We start from the raw sequence: 16,228 nt of genomic DNA, 5'->3' as shown, positions 1-16,228 counted from the left end.
TTTATCACATATTTTCAGATAAGAAGTCCGAATTAGGCCTGCCTGTTGGTTGTAATTATCAAAGACTGATGCAATTATAGTTTTTACCCTAAAGCTTGCCTAGGTGTTAAACGGAACCTATAGGCATGATATCTATTGGTTTCAGAAATAAAGAAGTAAACTGATTGCAGAAAAAAGAATTGTCAATTATAGGGACATAAGATCTGCAGGCGTTAAACATTATTGCTACTGATTTTAGGCTTATAAGCGAGTTGACGATTCAGGTTTGGTTGACAACTCCTATAGGCATGCTTTCTAGGCGTTACTGATTTTAAGCGCTGTTATTGTCATGTAGAAATCCTATAGGCATGTCATCTATATGCAGTTAGTTATTTAAATCTTATAAACAGGTTTGCCTAGTAACAGATGCATATGCAAAATGAAGGAAGTCCTATAGGCATATTATCTATATGATATGTAGAATTTCAAAAATGACTTATAGACATGGTATCTATATAAAGTGCAGAAAAACCTATGAACATGGTATCTACATGAAATACAGAATTTCAGAAGTATAGGAATTCCCTATGAACATGGTATCTACATGAGATACAGAATTTCAGAAGTATAGTAATTCCCTATGAACATGGTATCTACCCCTTTGCATGCAGGACTGACCCTCCCCTTTTCACTAACACCCCAGCAGTTTATTACAAGATTATTACCGACCAGAATGAATAAGAAAAAGAGAAAAAATATATCAGAAATAAAAGATTCCAACCAAGGAGAGCCTAATTCAGACCCCAGGTCTGAAATATGAAATAAACCAACTTCCAAAGATTAGATTTCCAAAGTCTTTCTCTTATTTGGGATGTGTCAAAGTTCCAAGGAGTTTCAAGAACTCCAGGCAATTCTTACACCCCCAAATATCATTGCAGAATCAGATTATAGTGCAGTGTGGAAGGGCTAGCCCTCAAATGTCCAAGCTCAGAGGGAACTCAAAGTCCCAAGGCAAGGCTCATAGGAGGGGGGGGCAGAACTTAGAGGCTAGGAATAAGTGCAATAGAGGGGAATTAGGGGAAGTCTAGCGTAAACTGGTGGTCAGACCCAACAATAAGGAGTGCTGGCACACCCTAACCAGTCTACTAGGCCACATTTTGGGAGTTAAGATCCATTGAGGATCAAGTTCAGACCTGAGCAGCAATTTGGATACTGCCAGGCCATAAACCTTAACTCAAACACATAGAAGGGAGCAGGGATATGGGGAATTCACAACAAACAGCAGATGCAAAGAGAGAGTAGCATATTCAATACAGAACATGAACAGGAAAGTAGCCAAGAGTGTAGCAACTGTAAAGTAAACACATAGTGATGATGATGGAATCAAAATTAGGACATACTAATTTCAGGGAAACAAATAAGTGAAAGCAGAAGTCTTGTAAGCCAAATTGCAAGCAAGTAGTACAAAAGATCTCAGAAGAGAGTAGAGAATTGAAAGAGTATTGTAATTGAGAGTGTGTGTGTAAGGGTATGCAAAAAAAAGTGTGTTCAAGTGCAGAAGGGTAGTCCCCTTTTATAGTGCAGAAAACAAGTAAGAAAAGGTAAGGAAATATTTTACAATCAATCACATAAAGTCTCCCTTTGGTTAAGGGATTCTGATTTCGAACGGGCATAAGACAATTAAGGAAAAAATTTGATTAAAACCTTTTCCAAAGTAACATAATAAGGGTAAATACACAAGGTTTATTTAAGGCAAAAGTCCAATGGTACATGGTTTGTGAAAAATAAGGAAAGGGAATCAATCAAACAACCAGTAAAATCAAAGCTGCAAGCTTTGTTCGAATGAACCAAGTCAGAAAAAAGGTAAAGAAAGGTTCAATTAGGGAAAATCAGTAACCATCAAGTAAACACCATTAAAGGAATTCGGAATCAATTAGTAGTTGGCAAAACCTTTTGAAAGAAGAGTTCTCATATATAAAGCACACAAATATGTGAACCAAGAAGAGGCTGCCAAATTATTTAGAAGAGAGTTTAATCGAAGAGAAGTTCAGAATCATAAGCAAAAAGATACAGGTTCAATTTGCAGACTCATAGTGAGTCTGAGAGTTCACGGTCCCAAAGTGGAGCCTTAACTCGAACACAAAAATCAAAATCGTCAAAGGAAACCCCCAAATCCTAGGGTTTCAAAATTGAATCAGACATGGAAGTGAGAAAGCAAGTCATTTGTTTTAGAGTCTCAACAAAACAGATATGATAGCATGTTTTAATGACAAAGGAAGAAAAATCATGAAGAACATATTTGAGAAAACTCGAAGGCTAAACAAGTTCAGAAGAAGGAGATAATACAAACGTGAACACAAGTAGATGAAACATGTAAGAACATGAACAGAGTCTAGTAAACAAGATCAAATAACTTAACGATAAACACACATAGTAAAAGAGTAAAGAAAACTAAGCAGGGATTAACATGCATAGCAGAAAAGAAAAGGTAGAAGACAATACATGTGTAATAAAGAGTAATCACACCGGCAGGGTAGGGACAAACACACATAAAGTAAAGAAGAAGAAAAATCAGAAAGAGTTTTCCCAAAAAATCCTTTCAGAAACCCTAAAATCGAAGAGAAACGATTTTGAAAAGAAACTTTTGGGGAAAACACTTTAGATGGCAATAAAAGCATAGATACAGTATAGATCTAAGCAAATAACGGTGAAAGGACCTTGAATAGATTAGGGTTTCGGAGAAACCCTAGAAATAAGAAAGACTTGGAAACAGGTCCGATCTTGAGTCGGAGAGGTCAAGAATCAAGCTCCTGAGTCTTGAATATGCCGGAGCATGGCCGGAGGAGCCATGAAATCAAAGGTCTGAGAAGATCGGAGAGGGAATCGTCGAGGTCAGGCCTCGAAGCTTCGAACAACCCTGGCTTACTGGTGAAGATAGGTGAGTACCAACTATCCATGGCCTGAGAAGCCATGGATTCCGGTGACCGGAGGTTGAAAAGGGGGTAGGAGGAGGCTAGGGTTTCAGAGAGTTTTTGAGAGGATTTGAGAGAGCAAGATGTGTAAAGTATGTTAAAAGTGAGTAGTATTTTAAGTAAATCAATATAACTCTTAATTATGTGGGTAATTGGTTAATTATTGAATTAGTGAGGGATTTAATAAGTTAATGATCAAAGTTAGAGAAATTATTGGACAAACTTGGTAAACCCAACATGGCAGCAACTCAATCAATATTTGGTGACTCTTACTTACATTATTAGATGGAATTTTAAGAGATATGGGTAGCTAAGGTAAGCATTATTAAGGGGGGCCCACACCACTATAAAAAGTGACATTTCTAATGCCATTCATTCATTTTTTAGGAAGTCTCATGCCAATCTTTTATGAAATGCTTCAACAAAGATCATACATTTCACTGGTAACGTGAATCACTCCAATAATTCATGTGAGACTTCTTAGCGTAGTAGCAACGGGATTTTGCGATTCTATGGGAGCACGGTATAATATTTCTCAAGAATATCATATGAATTGTTTCATACTTCGATCCACTGTTACGTATTGTGTCAATCAACGGTGTTAAAGGGATTGTCAAGAGAATCGATTCCGGTATGTTAAGGCTATCCCTTCTTTCTTTTTGGCATAATCTATACGACACGAACGAAATGAGAAAATGCACAAATTCCATAAATGACTCTATTCATAGAAGTATTAGAGATGTCTATGTTCTTGAATTCCCATGTCTTATTATTCTATCGTCTATTCATGGGTCTCAAAAAATACGTAAGTTGATAAAGTTTGTTTCATGATATTAATCAGAGATATAATGGTCTTTTGAAGTTCCGAGAGATTTTATTGACGTACTTCTCATGCATTGTATTCATTTATACATGTACATTGGCCCATGACCAGATGGAGTTATATACACATATATATGTATATATATGTATATGGGATATGGAAAAAAGTTACGTCGTTATATGCACACCACCACCTGATCAGCTGATATACGTTGATGATTTTGCCCACAATGGCCGAGATGATATGATGGGATGCCCTCAGAGGCTTGATGATGTTATGAATACATGTACCTATGCAGGACATGACATTCATATGTATATGCATGACACTATAAGTATTTCATGATTTACAGAGTTATCCAGACTTACAGGTTGAGTCATTTACTCTATATTTCTTCCATGTCTTTTATATACTTATTTATGTGCCTTACATACTCGGTACATTATTCGTACTGACATCCTTTTTGCCTGGGGATGCTGCGTTTCATGCCCGCAGGTCCCGATAGAAAGGTCGAGAGTCCTCCAAGTAGGCTATCAGCTCAATAGAAGATGTTGGTGCGCTCCATTTGCTCTGGAGTTGCTTGTTTGGTCAATATGATTTAGACGCGTAGTTGGTATGGCAGGGCCCTGTCCCCGACCTTTATGTTAAGTGTGTACTCTTAGAGGCTTGTAGATATATGTTATGTATACGAATGCTTGTATGGCCTTACCGGCCTATGCTTTGAGTTTACAAATGATCATGTTGGCCTTATAGGCTGGTATATCACGTGTATAAGTTTTTATATCAGGTTGGGTCGTCATATATTGAGTATTCCCCTATGTTTATTCTGGTTAGCCCATGACGGACCGTTTGGCCCATTTGCCAATGAAAGTATAATAAGAAAGATATGTTATGTTAGTACTCGGTTAAGTAAGGTACCGGGTGCTCGTTGCGGCCCATAGGTTTGGGTCGTGACAGCTAACTTACGAGTTGCACATTTGAATGATTTGGATGAATTCTGGTATCATGCGTTTGAAAGTTTGTCATTGTACAAAAAAGATGAAATATTTTCATGACAAGTATATTTGGAACAAGGAGTTCAAAGCCGGTGATCTAGTGTTGTTATTCAATTCAAGATTGAGGATGTTTCTTGGTAAGCTTATATCAAAGTAGAATAGTCCCTTTGGAAGTTGTGAGTGTGACTCCATATGGTGCATTGGACTTGACGAATAAAAAGGATGAAATCTTTCGAGCCAATGGTCATCGGGTGAAGCATTACTTGGAAAAAATTGGTGAGAACCACATGGTGGCGGTTCTTTACTTCAAAACTAGTGATTTGACATTGCATCATACCATGGCATTAAATAAGGCACTTCTTAGGAGGCAACCCAAGCTCTTTACCTTTTTATTTTTCTATATTTCTTAGTGTAGAAGTTTATTTTCTTGTTTTGATAAGATTTTATGTGTGCAGCATTGACAAGTGTTATGTACTGTGAGATGGCAAGAAGAAGGCTGAAAATTGCGGGCCGCACTTTAATTGGTACACCCGCAAATCCTTGGTTGCAGACGGCAAATTGGAGTTGCGTCCATAGATTTAGATTGTGGAGCACACAAATAGAGGGAAGATCAGGTGCCCAAATGCAAAGTCTCTGAACTTTTTTGTCATTAGTGAGGAGCGTTTTGCGGCTATAGATGTCAACTTCAGAGAATGATAAGATTCGAGGCCTGCACAGTTGTGGCTTCACTTCAAAAGTGCGGATCACACATCCACAAGGAACAAAAGTTACCTAGATAATCGAGTGTGAACTAAACTCCAATTTCTACTTTTTGAGCTCCTGAATGTGCTTTTATAAATGAATCTGCAAGCTCAACAAAAGAATCAATAGAATTTTCAGGTAAGAGTGAATACCAAGTTAATACTCCTTTTGTGAGGGTTTCACCAAATTGTTTCACCAACACATATTCGATTTTCTTCTTGGTTAAATCATTTCCCTTGACTCCTGTAGTAAATGCGGTAACATGATCTCGCGAGTCAAGAGTCCCATCGTATTTAGGGATATCAGGCATATTGAACTTCTTGGGAATTGGCAATGGTATTGTAATTGGTTTCTAAGGCTGTTGTGAATACTTATCAATATCCACTCCTTTGATCATGGGTGGTACTCCTGGTATCTGTTCTATCCGCTCTGTTTGTTCATTGAGCTGCTTCTGCAAAGTTAGTACCAAATTTAGTAAATTAGAATCATTTGGTGTACCTGACTCTCCGGCTCCAAAATTATTTTGCATTTCACCACTTCCAGAGTTTTCCAACCCCGAATGAGGGTTTTCAAAAGTTGTATTCACTGGTGATGAGCCTGTACAATACCTGGTAATCCACTTGCAAATGCACGCAAGCCTTCACCAATCTGTTGAGCAATAAACTGTTTCAAATCATCTTGCTCATTTGTTGGTTCGTATATTTGCTGGCCATCATTACGATTAGCAGATCTTTCAGTTGATTGTTTCCGTGAACGTTGTGGAGTAGTTGTGGGTGTATGGTGTGGTGGATTTCCACCTTGTTGTCTTACTTGTTCTTCTTCATCCACCTGAACAATTTCATTAGCCGTAGACATATTTTGTTACTAAAGATAAAATACGAAAAGTGAAAAGATTATTAGATTCCCTGTAACGGAACCAATTTGTTTAACCAAAAAATAATTTTAGTGGTCAAAGCAAATATAGAAATAAATTGGGTTTCTAATGACCAATTTTACTTCACTTTTCTATATATAAGAGAATTAGAAATAATAGAAACTATATATTCCATGAGTAAAGGAAAGGAAATCTTATTGATTATCGCAGCTTTCTTCCAGAATTGAGAGTAAGAATTTTCAATCAAGCAAGGAAATAAGAGTAAAAGATTGATTGCATATATTTGTATATTCCTTGATCCTTATACAAAATATGGAAAGGGAAGTTTATATAAAGATACAATATGTAACGGTTTTCCTCACTTAATTCCTGCCCATTACTAACATTAACTACATTAATTGACCATTACTCAAATTATTCATAGAGGTTATGGTAATAATAGACAATCGCATATGATTAGGGATTATGCTGATTCTTTTCCAATATTTGTAACCGTCGATGAATCTTCCTTTTTTGTAGTCTTCATATATTTCGTGCATATCTTTTCTTACCAGATTGTCAGATATGGTATCTTTGCAAACAATCCCGCAAGTGTTTTAACCACGCCTCATCATTCTTGTTTATTGCTTTATTCAAATATCACCTATCAACATATCATTACTCCACGTGTCATATTTTTTTCTTCCACCAATACAGTTAAGTTATAAAACTCATGTAACATAAACACCCCATAAATTTGTTGATTTAGTGTAAACACTAACAACTTGTTTGGATTGTTGTTACATGTCGTTTCATAAGTAATAATAAGATACAATACAATAGGTAACAACTATCCAAACAAGCTGTAAACGTAGGCAAATGTTTTACACATTACTTATAGTAAAAGAGCAACCTGCCATAAACCTCAAGTTAGTTGAAAGAAGTTGGCGCTGTCAAATCACCGTAAAAAGTGGAAGACTTTATACTAATTCTTTTGTTCACAACTACACAGTTACAACTCTCTAGCCTACTCTTGCAGATTGCAAGGCTTGGACATTACAACTCAAACTATGTTACATAATTGAAATATATTCCCCTCAAACTGCAAAGGGTTTTACGTGGAAATATCAACAAAATCAAGAGCTAGCTAAAAAATTGCAAAAACGTACATCGACCATATAGGTCCACCATATCGAGCCAATCCTGCAAATGAAAACAATAGTGGGAGGTACGTGCTTGTAAATCCTCTTCAGGAAAAAGAAAAAAGGAGAACACCCTTCCACTTCCAGTCCCCAAAGAAGAAGAAAAGCAATGGAGAAAAAGGGGAATTATTGCGAAATAATCTAATTCAATTGCTTTTTTATTCGAGATATAGCCATGAAAAGAAACAATTGTAATATAATCATTAATCAGTTTCCATCAAGAATGATGAACATATGGTGCCTTAGACTTCAATTCACATTTATTTCTCATGAAAAGATCTTAATTTGACTGAAGCCATAGTTTAGCAAGCCAAATTATATATGAGACAGAGAAATGAAATTTTCCGCTGACCATAGATCCCAACTTCTTTAACATCTCAATGTCACTTGTTCATCACAGTGTAGCAGACATTCACGAGCTTTAAATGACTTCGTCAAGGTTCATAGACGGATAAGCTGGCTCAGGCGGCTTTTGAACCAAACTTTGTCAAGGTTCTTTCTTTCTTTTAATTAATATTAATATTTCAAATGTGGATCAACTCTTGGCTTTTCATAGACAAACTTTTCCTATTACCAAGAGTAGAGGCAGATATAGGATTTAAAATTAATGGGTTCATAGTATATAAGCTCCATCCGCCTCTACCAAGAGTGATCTCCTCTTGTTCTGTTTTCCAACTTCACCCTCCAATGCTTCTCCTAGATTACTTTGTCCATATACATTCATACTGATTATCAATCATCTTCAATTCTCCCTTGAGCAGCTTCTCCCTATCCACTCACCCGCTTTCCGTACCACCCCTATCATATAAAATCAGCCACTAATTAACCCCCTCCAAGTGATGAAAGCATCAGTTTAATAATCAATCACCCATGGTACCAATCTGTACCTGGAGAGTATCCATCAAACGTGAGATCTGATAAAGTGGATCGAAGATAAAGAAGAGCTCTCTCGTGACTTTAACTTGAGGTATTCACAAAAAATTCTGTTAATGAAGATTCAAAGAGGCTGATAACTTAATAGTTAGGTCAGTCAGACTCAAGACGGAATGTTTGGCAGGATGAAGGAGATTAATAGTTCTTTAGACCCTTGAGATCTATTCTGATATGCTTAGTTGAAAAGTACTCTTACCGAGTGTTCCGAATGGGAAGACTTTCTGTACCAAACAATATGTAAAGTTGCATGCTTATACAGTGTTACTAATTTAAACTGAAGATGTGAATTTATACCAAAATGAAAAAAATAAAAAAGAATACTAAAGGCTATGATGTAATCAAGTTAGATTAGAGGTAATTAGTGTTGAAACTTTCTAAAAACTAACTCATGGGATTGAATCACTTTTAATTTTTCAAATGCAAAGAATACTTGTCCCTACGGACTTACGAAGCAAAGTACCTTTATAGGCATACCAACCAGTTGGGATTAGGGTTAGTTGTCATTGGCACACTCGCACTAGCATCCAGTGCGTGATAGGAGTTTTTGGTTGGTGTTTGACATGACTTTTCTCTATTTGGTTTGAGAGTGTAGGAACTGTAGACATAGGCGTGAGATGCAGTGAATTAAGGTTTTTACAGAATTGTAGTCTGTCCTAAAATAGACAAACTATTAAGTAGAAGAACTAGAGAATTCTAATTTGTTCAAAAAGACATTATTGAGTAGCAGAATGGAAAGGATCCAAATGAAGCATAATCACTGAAGAGGATTCATGTAGCTAATCCAACTAGTTTTGCATTGAGGCCCAGAAGTAGTAGTTGTTGTTATACAAAGAAGATTTGTTAAGAAATACTGCCTATGTATCAAATTCTAGCTTGCTTCCCATAAATTAATTAACAAATAAATGAATAAATCGGACAAGATTTAAGAGTCAGAATTATGTTGTCTATATTAACTTGTGCCCTGCTTTTCCTTCTACTCCTTTAAATGTTTCCAAGTACAAAAAACAACATACCCAGTAAAATCCCACTAATGGGGTCTGGGGAGAGTAGAGACCTTACCCCTACCCCGAAAAGGTTAGAGAGCCTATTTCCGGGAGACTCTTGGCTCAACAGGAGAGACAATAATATCAGAAAAGAAACAAAAGAAAATGCATGTAACAACAAGAGATGCCAGAAAGAAAATAACAACAACGAATAAGAGAAAGGACATTAACACAAAACTATGCAAAACAACAATGTAAATGTTTCCAAGTATACATACATTAATTGTTTTCTGATTAAACGATATGGGCACAGTTAAAAAAGAACAATAAACTGGCTGAACTTTTAATAAGGTAAATCATCCATAACGATGTACAAGTTCCTAATCAACAGGCACAAAAATGCTATAAAGGGATGTCTTAAGTCTTAACTACCACGACCGTTGTTAATTAGATCCTTCATAGGTCTTGATGTAATGACGTCAAACGGGTGTCATACAGGTATTGACTCTGCGATATTTCTCAATTACACTAAAAACTAGAATAAAAGGTGTACATACTTGCACATCTGACATCTGTGTAGGATCGGGTACACACCCATAAATGACTCTATATAACAAAGATCATAACTGCAACAATTTGTTCTTTTTCCTTCTTTGTTCTGGCCCCATGCTTTTAGGTACCCTATTAAGTGGAGCCTCTCTAGACCACAAATTATGAAGTATCTATTGACCAGGGATTCACAGCACATTTAGTTTTCTCTCTTTTAGAACAGCTCAAGTGCGACCCACAAAAGCCTTAAAATCCTAGTGCTACTTTCTGAAAGCTTAATTAAAGCAGTTCAATCTCAATTATTCATAAGATATAACATATCATCCATGCATGTTTACGTAAGGTAACTGCAATTCTGGATGGAAATATATCCTACCTACAGCAAGATGAAAAGAAAAAAGACAAAAAATACAAATCAGATACACTACTCCTGCCGTCCGAATTTATGTGGCACTCTTTCCTTTTTAGTCGGTCCCAAAAAGAATGTCGCCTTTTCTTATTTAAAAACAGTTTATCTTTAGAATTCCTACTTTACCCTCAATGAATTGATTTACGACCACACAAATATCTATGGTTTGTTCTAGACCACAAGTTTCAAATGTACTGATTTCTTTCTTAAACTCCTTGTCGAGTCAAACACCGCCACATCACATAGGACGGAGGGAGAAGATGTTAGCAAAAAGGCTGAGAAAGCAATTAAGAAAACCAACAGAAAGAACAGTCTATACCTGATAGGCTGATACTTTCATCTTAATGATTGTCTGTCCCACAAGACTTGCTCATCAAACTTGGTCAGTACACCATCATCAAGTCGTTTCCATGTTCTGATCTTCTCCACACCCATCCACATCACTTTTCCCTTTCCAAGTTCTGCCTGTATAACCCTTGCTCTTCTAGGCCATCCAGCTACACCATAACCATGATATCCATAGCCTCCACCGTAGCAAAACCATATACCTTCTAGATTCCCACAGAAATCATTAGTATGATCATGACCTATAAAAACAGCCTTAACATCCCCCATTGAGACAAAGGTCTTCAAAACTCCGGAGTTTACTGATGAACATGCCACATATTCCCGGTACGTGCCAACGATATCTTTTATGGGACCTTGACGAATTTCTGGAATCGGGATATGGAAAAATGCTAGTGCAGGATGCATCATTGGCAGAGAACTCTCGACTGATTGATCAGCATACTTCCGTTGTCCCTGTGATTGTATTGACCTGCAAAATGTTAATAATAAATACTGAATAGGCTAAACCTACCTCGTCAGAGCAGAAACAATTAATGAAAACACAGAACAGAAAGTTCTAAGAAATGGCAAAATTGGGATAGAATGCTGAACAGTGAATCACTAAGTCATGCACATGGAAGGCTAATGCTGGACACAGGTACATGTGTGTGTGTATGTGCACGTGTGAAAGAGAGAGAGAGAGAGAGAGAGAGAGAGAGAGAGAGAGAGAGAGAATTCATATATGCTTCCTTCTAATGTCTGCCATTACAATACCTGATATCTTTTAGAAATATCACGAAGCCAACTTAGTTGAGATTCCCTGATCCAGTTATAAGTCCGAACTCCATCGACAACAGCTCTATCTCCACTGTCTAGAAAATATAGGTTAAGAATGCTGCTGTTACTAAAGTATGAGCCAGGTGCACCCCACACTTCAAGATTGTAGTTGCCAAATCCATCAATATTTGTTATTGGTTGCTGTTTTACTGGATCCGAGGTAACTTTGGTTGATGGGAAGGTTTGTGACACAGAATAATCCATCAGGGAGATTAAATACATAAGTTCCTCACGATTCATGGTAGATTCTTGATCATGGTTCCCCAAAACTGCTGCCCATGGAATTCCGGATTCTATAGCAGGAGCAAAAGCTTCAAACAAAGATTCTGCAGCATCAGTGGCACTTGCTCCGAATATGTTATCTCCTGTATAACAAAGTGAAGTGAGCTTTACAAAGTTAAGATTAGAAATGAGAGTTTCTATAATCTCAGCCACCATAAGATTAGAAATGAGAGTTTCATACATTATTGACTAATTAGAATATTTCAAAGTTAAATGAAATAACCTATTCAACAAATCCACAGTGTAATTTAAACCAAAACATCCATGTCCTGCACAAGGATAACCTAAACAAAGCATGAAATATAACACAGGGATATTAGAGAGACCTAGTTATCAAATTGAGGTACTTAATCCCAAAGCCATGGGTACATCCCTACATCATTCAAAGGATTCTTTACAGAAGAAGCACCATGTAGCTAAAACAGATTTTGACAAGCTCTCCATTCAAATAACTGAGTGAGACTAGAGCGAAATAGCAAAGACCATAGACCAATGACCTAATCAAGTTAAACTGGCCCAAATTTGATCCAAAAGATTGGAAGTGCCTGTGCACATCAGGATGCATACTCAAGTGTTAACAAGCAAAATGATAGGAAAGTGAACTTCATCACCTGTTTTCTGTTTTCTTATGACAGTGAAATTATAAGAAGTTTTCAATAGGTTGTGGACATCTGTTTTCTTGTTTTTTCAATTATCATTTGTTAGTTGTAAACGAAAAGTTTTCTCCTGAGATTGCACAAGTATCAACGCAAATGTTGAGTTGTGGATTATTTAATCGTAAAAATGACCTATATAACTCTTTGCTAAATACTTTTACTAAGGATATTTCCATTAAACCAAGAAATTTAATCTTAGAAGCTAAAAATTAAAATTAGAATACACATCCGTGGTTAAGTGATAAATGTGTGTATGAAACACACTTGTCTTGAATTCATTGGATTGGTGTAAACACCATGTGTGGGTGGATTTTATGTAACTTTTTCTCGAGCATAATACACCTTAAATTTCTTTTTATTAATTAAAAATAAAAATACATTTTGTTTTGGTTGGGCTAGCCAAAGAAAGGAAAGGTGAATGCTCATAATTCAATCTGTAAACGACGAAGAAATTTATATATCACCGATAGTGAGTGCTGTAAATAAGCTTTGTTTAACTTCCTTTCAACGGTTGTTCCTTAAAAGTTTGTCACTGTATGATTAGGCTTGGAGGATTGATTTCACTAGGCTTGGATTCAATAGCTTGGCTTAGATATTTTTTACAATTCACCTTGATTGCCTTAAAGTACTGTTCCATGTCCTAGCGGTCTTTGAGCCTTGGCATTTCTCGAATCCCGTTGAATAACTACGGTTTCGGGACTCAACGAGTCTCTAGGTGAGACAATCGGTTGACGAGCCAGGAACCTATTTCCACCGCAAGCTCCTCAATTTGACCCGCTCTATCACGCTTTCGACATCGCCACCGGGATCTTGATCGATCGATTTAGGAAAGATGAAAACACAAAGCCCCCCTCTTTGTCTAGAACGGACTCAATCCACATCCCTTGCTTGAACCTTTGGTGTTGCTTTAACAATAAATTAGTAACCTTTATGTCTATGGTACTGTATGGGCAGCATGTAATCATGCACCCCTTCACAGTGTCAATTTTCTCGTTAAACCTACAATTCCCTGCTTGTACCCTTATGTAAATTATACCCTTCTACCATTGCCTCCTCTTACTCTCATAAGTTATACCTTCCTATTTTCACTTTCTACAAGATTTTTTTTTTCTCATTTAGAAACTTCAGCCCCGTCTCGCTGCCACCAACTACTTGCTATCTGCAATATAATACTCCTTTTTTCACCTAATGATATTTAGCAGGCACACCCTATTATTCATTTAGTTTCTTAATTATTTCATATAGTGGCTACGGAAAAGGCAGTACAAGACTTGAGGACTTAAAAGCCACACAATTAACCCTGCAACCTGTATACGAACCAACACACAATCACACATATGAAAGCAAGATTAAACTGTATCAAGTTCTGCAAAGAGGATGAGAGATTGAAACAACACCGAGCTAATATTTTAAGCAAAGAGAGCTTGATAATATATTATGATACAAGATCTAAAGAAGGTTTCTGATAATTTAGCTAAGAACTAGGCACTTTCTTTTCTTTATCTGTAATCATGTTTTTAATATCCAATATTAGCTGAAGTAGTCGCTTAGTTAGTTCCCAATGTCAGTCACGAGTTAGTTTTTGAATGTGATTGACAATCTTCCCAAATCTTAATCAATTGCTCCAAGTTTGTTAACAACCAAAAGTATTGATTATTAGATCCAACTGGAAGACAATAGGAGGAACTTGCTCTTGGAAAAACAATAATAATCAGATCCGTAACTACAAACCCTCGTATCCTGTAATAATGAAACTTTATTGGTCTTCCTGAAAGTATTTTATTTTTCTGAGTGAACTTTATATCTATCAACATTGTACTTAACAAAATACCCCATACCTCTTAAATGCGATGGCTATATATAAATTCTAATGGTCCTCCCCTAAGTCTAAATATTGCTTCAGCAGTTCAGCTCATTGAAGGTAAAGAGTTTCACAATTCAATAGGGGTCCAACAACAATTTTAAAAAATCTTCATAAATAATTTTCATCTTAAGCTGGAGTGGCTTTGAAAGGTTTACACAAGTAAATTCACTAATAAAAGATAATTGAAATTAAATTTTACTTTGGCTGAGTTGGATTTACAAAGAAAATCTGCCGACAAACAATAACGTGAGAGGACAGTAATATACTTAGGTCGCTAGATTTAGCATATTCTGACTCTCTAATTATACCATTTGGGGAAAGGCAGGAAGCAGTTACTGAAAATTGATCTTAAATTAGAACTTCTGCTGAAGCAGGATGTCCCAACTGTCACCCGGAAAAGGAAAGTGTTTTTCTTACTTCAGATTATGTCAAGTCATACTTGATTTAGTTCTGAACTCTGATTATTAAGAGAAGGGAAAAGTTAAACTTATTACCAGTAAATACAATCAAGTCTGGCTTTTCAATCTCAATCATTTTCCTCAAGAACTGAGTAGTGTTGAGGTCGGAACAGTAATTGAACTCACTCTCCAATACATCTCTACACCGAGTCACCATCCCATTCCCGTAGTGCATATCCGCCACCTAAAACCATCAAACTCAAACAAAATTACAACAAAGTAACAAACAGCTGATCAATTCAGCTTTCCTAGTAAGTTTCTATTATAACCTGCAGAATTTTGAAGGTTCCGTTAGAGTTGAAACGCAGAGGCAGCTGGGGCTGCTTCTTTATCAGCTGGATATTTTGGTCGGTGGTTAGTTTACTTGAGATAATCAGTCTGTCTAGTAGATGTAAAGAAGCAATAATGAAGCTGAAGAACAACAAAGAATGGATCCAACTCGTTGCAGATTCCATAGTTTGTTTAAGGATCCAAATGGAGAAGCAGCAATAAAGATAATAGACTTCATTTTCACTAAGCTACCTACTTTGACTTGTTTATTATTTTCAATTGGAGGTTTTTCTTATGTTTGTTTTTTCTTTACTCGTTAAATGTGATTAACCACTTCACTTCATTTCAATAGACTACTCAGACCTGTACGATTTGTGTTTGGTTTTGGAAACTAAACCAAGATTTCCAACAAAAACTTGTGTTGGTTATAATTTTCTTGACAACAGTACCGTCAATTTCAAAAATTGGCATTTCAGCCCATTTTTTTCTTAAGCTAATTTCTTAAAATTATTTAAAAATACATTTTTATAGCAAATAATGTCGGGCCTCGTTTGATTGGATGAATACGGTATTATAGTACGTGCATACGACACAGGTGTTTGGTTTCTTATTTACATATACTTTGGACATAATAATTGGTCTATTGGAAACGGCCTCTCTACCTACATTAGGTAGGGGGTAAGATCTGTCTACAGACTACTCTCCCCAAACCCCACTTGTTGGGATCACACTGGATTTGTTATTTTTGTTTGTTGTTTGGACATAATAATTGTAAAATTCCGGAAAAAAGTGAAAAAAAAATTCAAGTGAAAATGGTATTTGAAAATTAGAGATGTGTTTGGGCATGAATATAGTTTGGGATTGTTTTTGAATTTTTGTGAGTGATCTGAGTGAAAATTTTGAAAACAGTTTTTTGGAGTTTTTCAATTTTCGAAATTTTCAAAATTCATTTTCAAGTGAAAATTAAAAAATTTATGGCCAAACCCTGATTTCAGAATAAAGTAAAAAAAATTCATGGCCAAACGGGCTCTTAGATACTTGCAAAATATTCAAAAAATTTTAAATGTGTAGAACATGACCAAGTAAAGATAATTA

General features: G+C 36.3%; 1 protein-coding gene across 4 annotated transcripts; it reads right to left on the bottom strand.

Annotated features, from left to right (window-relative positions):
• Positions 1-7,321: 7,321 nt before the first annotated feature.
• LOC104233593 (probable inactive purple acid phosphatase 28) lies at positions 7,322-15,405 on the bottom strand. 4 transcript variants are annotated; one of them, XR_712673.2, is made up of 6 exons: positions 15,133-15,405; positions 14,900-15,047; positions 11,541-11,968; positions 10,759-11,240; positions 8,453-8,526; positions 8,271-8,363 (listed from the first exon to the last, which is right to left on the bottom strand). XR_712673.2 is itself a non-coding variant. In XM_009787009.2 (5 exons), exons 1-4 carry the CDS (start codon positions 15,316-15,318, stop codon positions 10,776-10,778), a joined length of 1,227 nt encoding a protein of 408 aa, XP_009785311.1. In that variant the 5' UTR covers positions 15,319-15,405; the 3' UTR covers positions 7,322-7,566; positions 10,759-10,775. The 4 variants fall into 4 exon arrangements, 3 of the variants coding, with proteins under 3 accessions (XP_009785311.1, XP_009785315.1, XP_009785314.1); XM_009787009.2 differs by lacking the exons at positions 8,271-8,363; positions 8,453-8,526 and adding an exon at positions 7,322-7,566; XM_009787013.2 differs by lacking the exon at positions 8,453-8,526 and having other exon boundaries at positions 8,271-8,452.
• Between the last annotated feature and the right edge of the window lie 823 nt (positions 15,406-16,228).

This window comes from Nicotiana sylvestris, chromosome 11 (genome assembly GCF_000393655.2).
Source record: "Nicotiana sylvestris chromosome 11, ASM39365v2, whole genome shotgun sequence".
Taxonomy (NCBI): Eukaryota; Viridiplantae; Streptophyta; class Magnoliopsida; order Solanales; family Solanaceae; genus Nicotiana; species Nicotiana sylvestris.
This window is presented reverse-complemented; position numbering and strand designations above follow the sequence as displayed.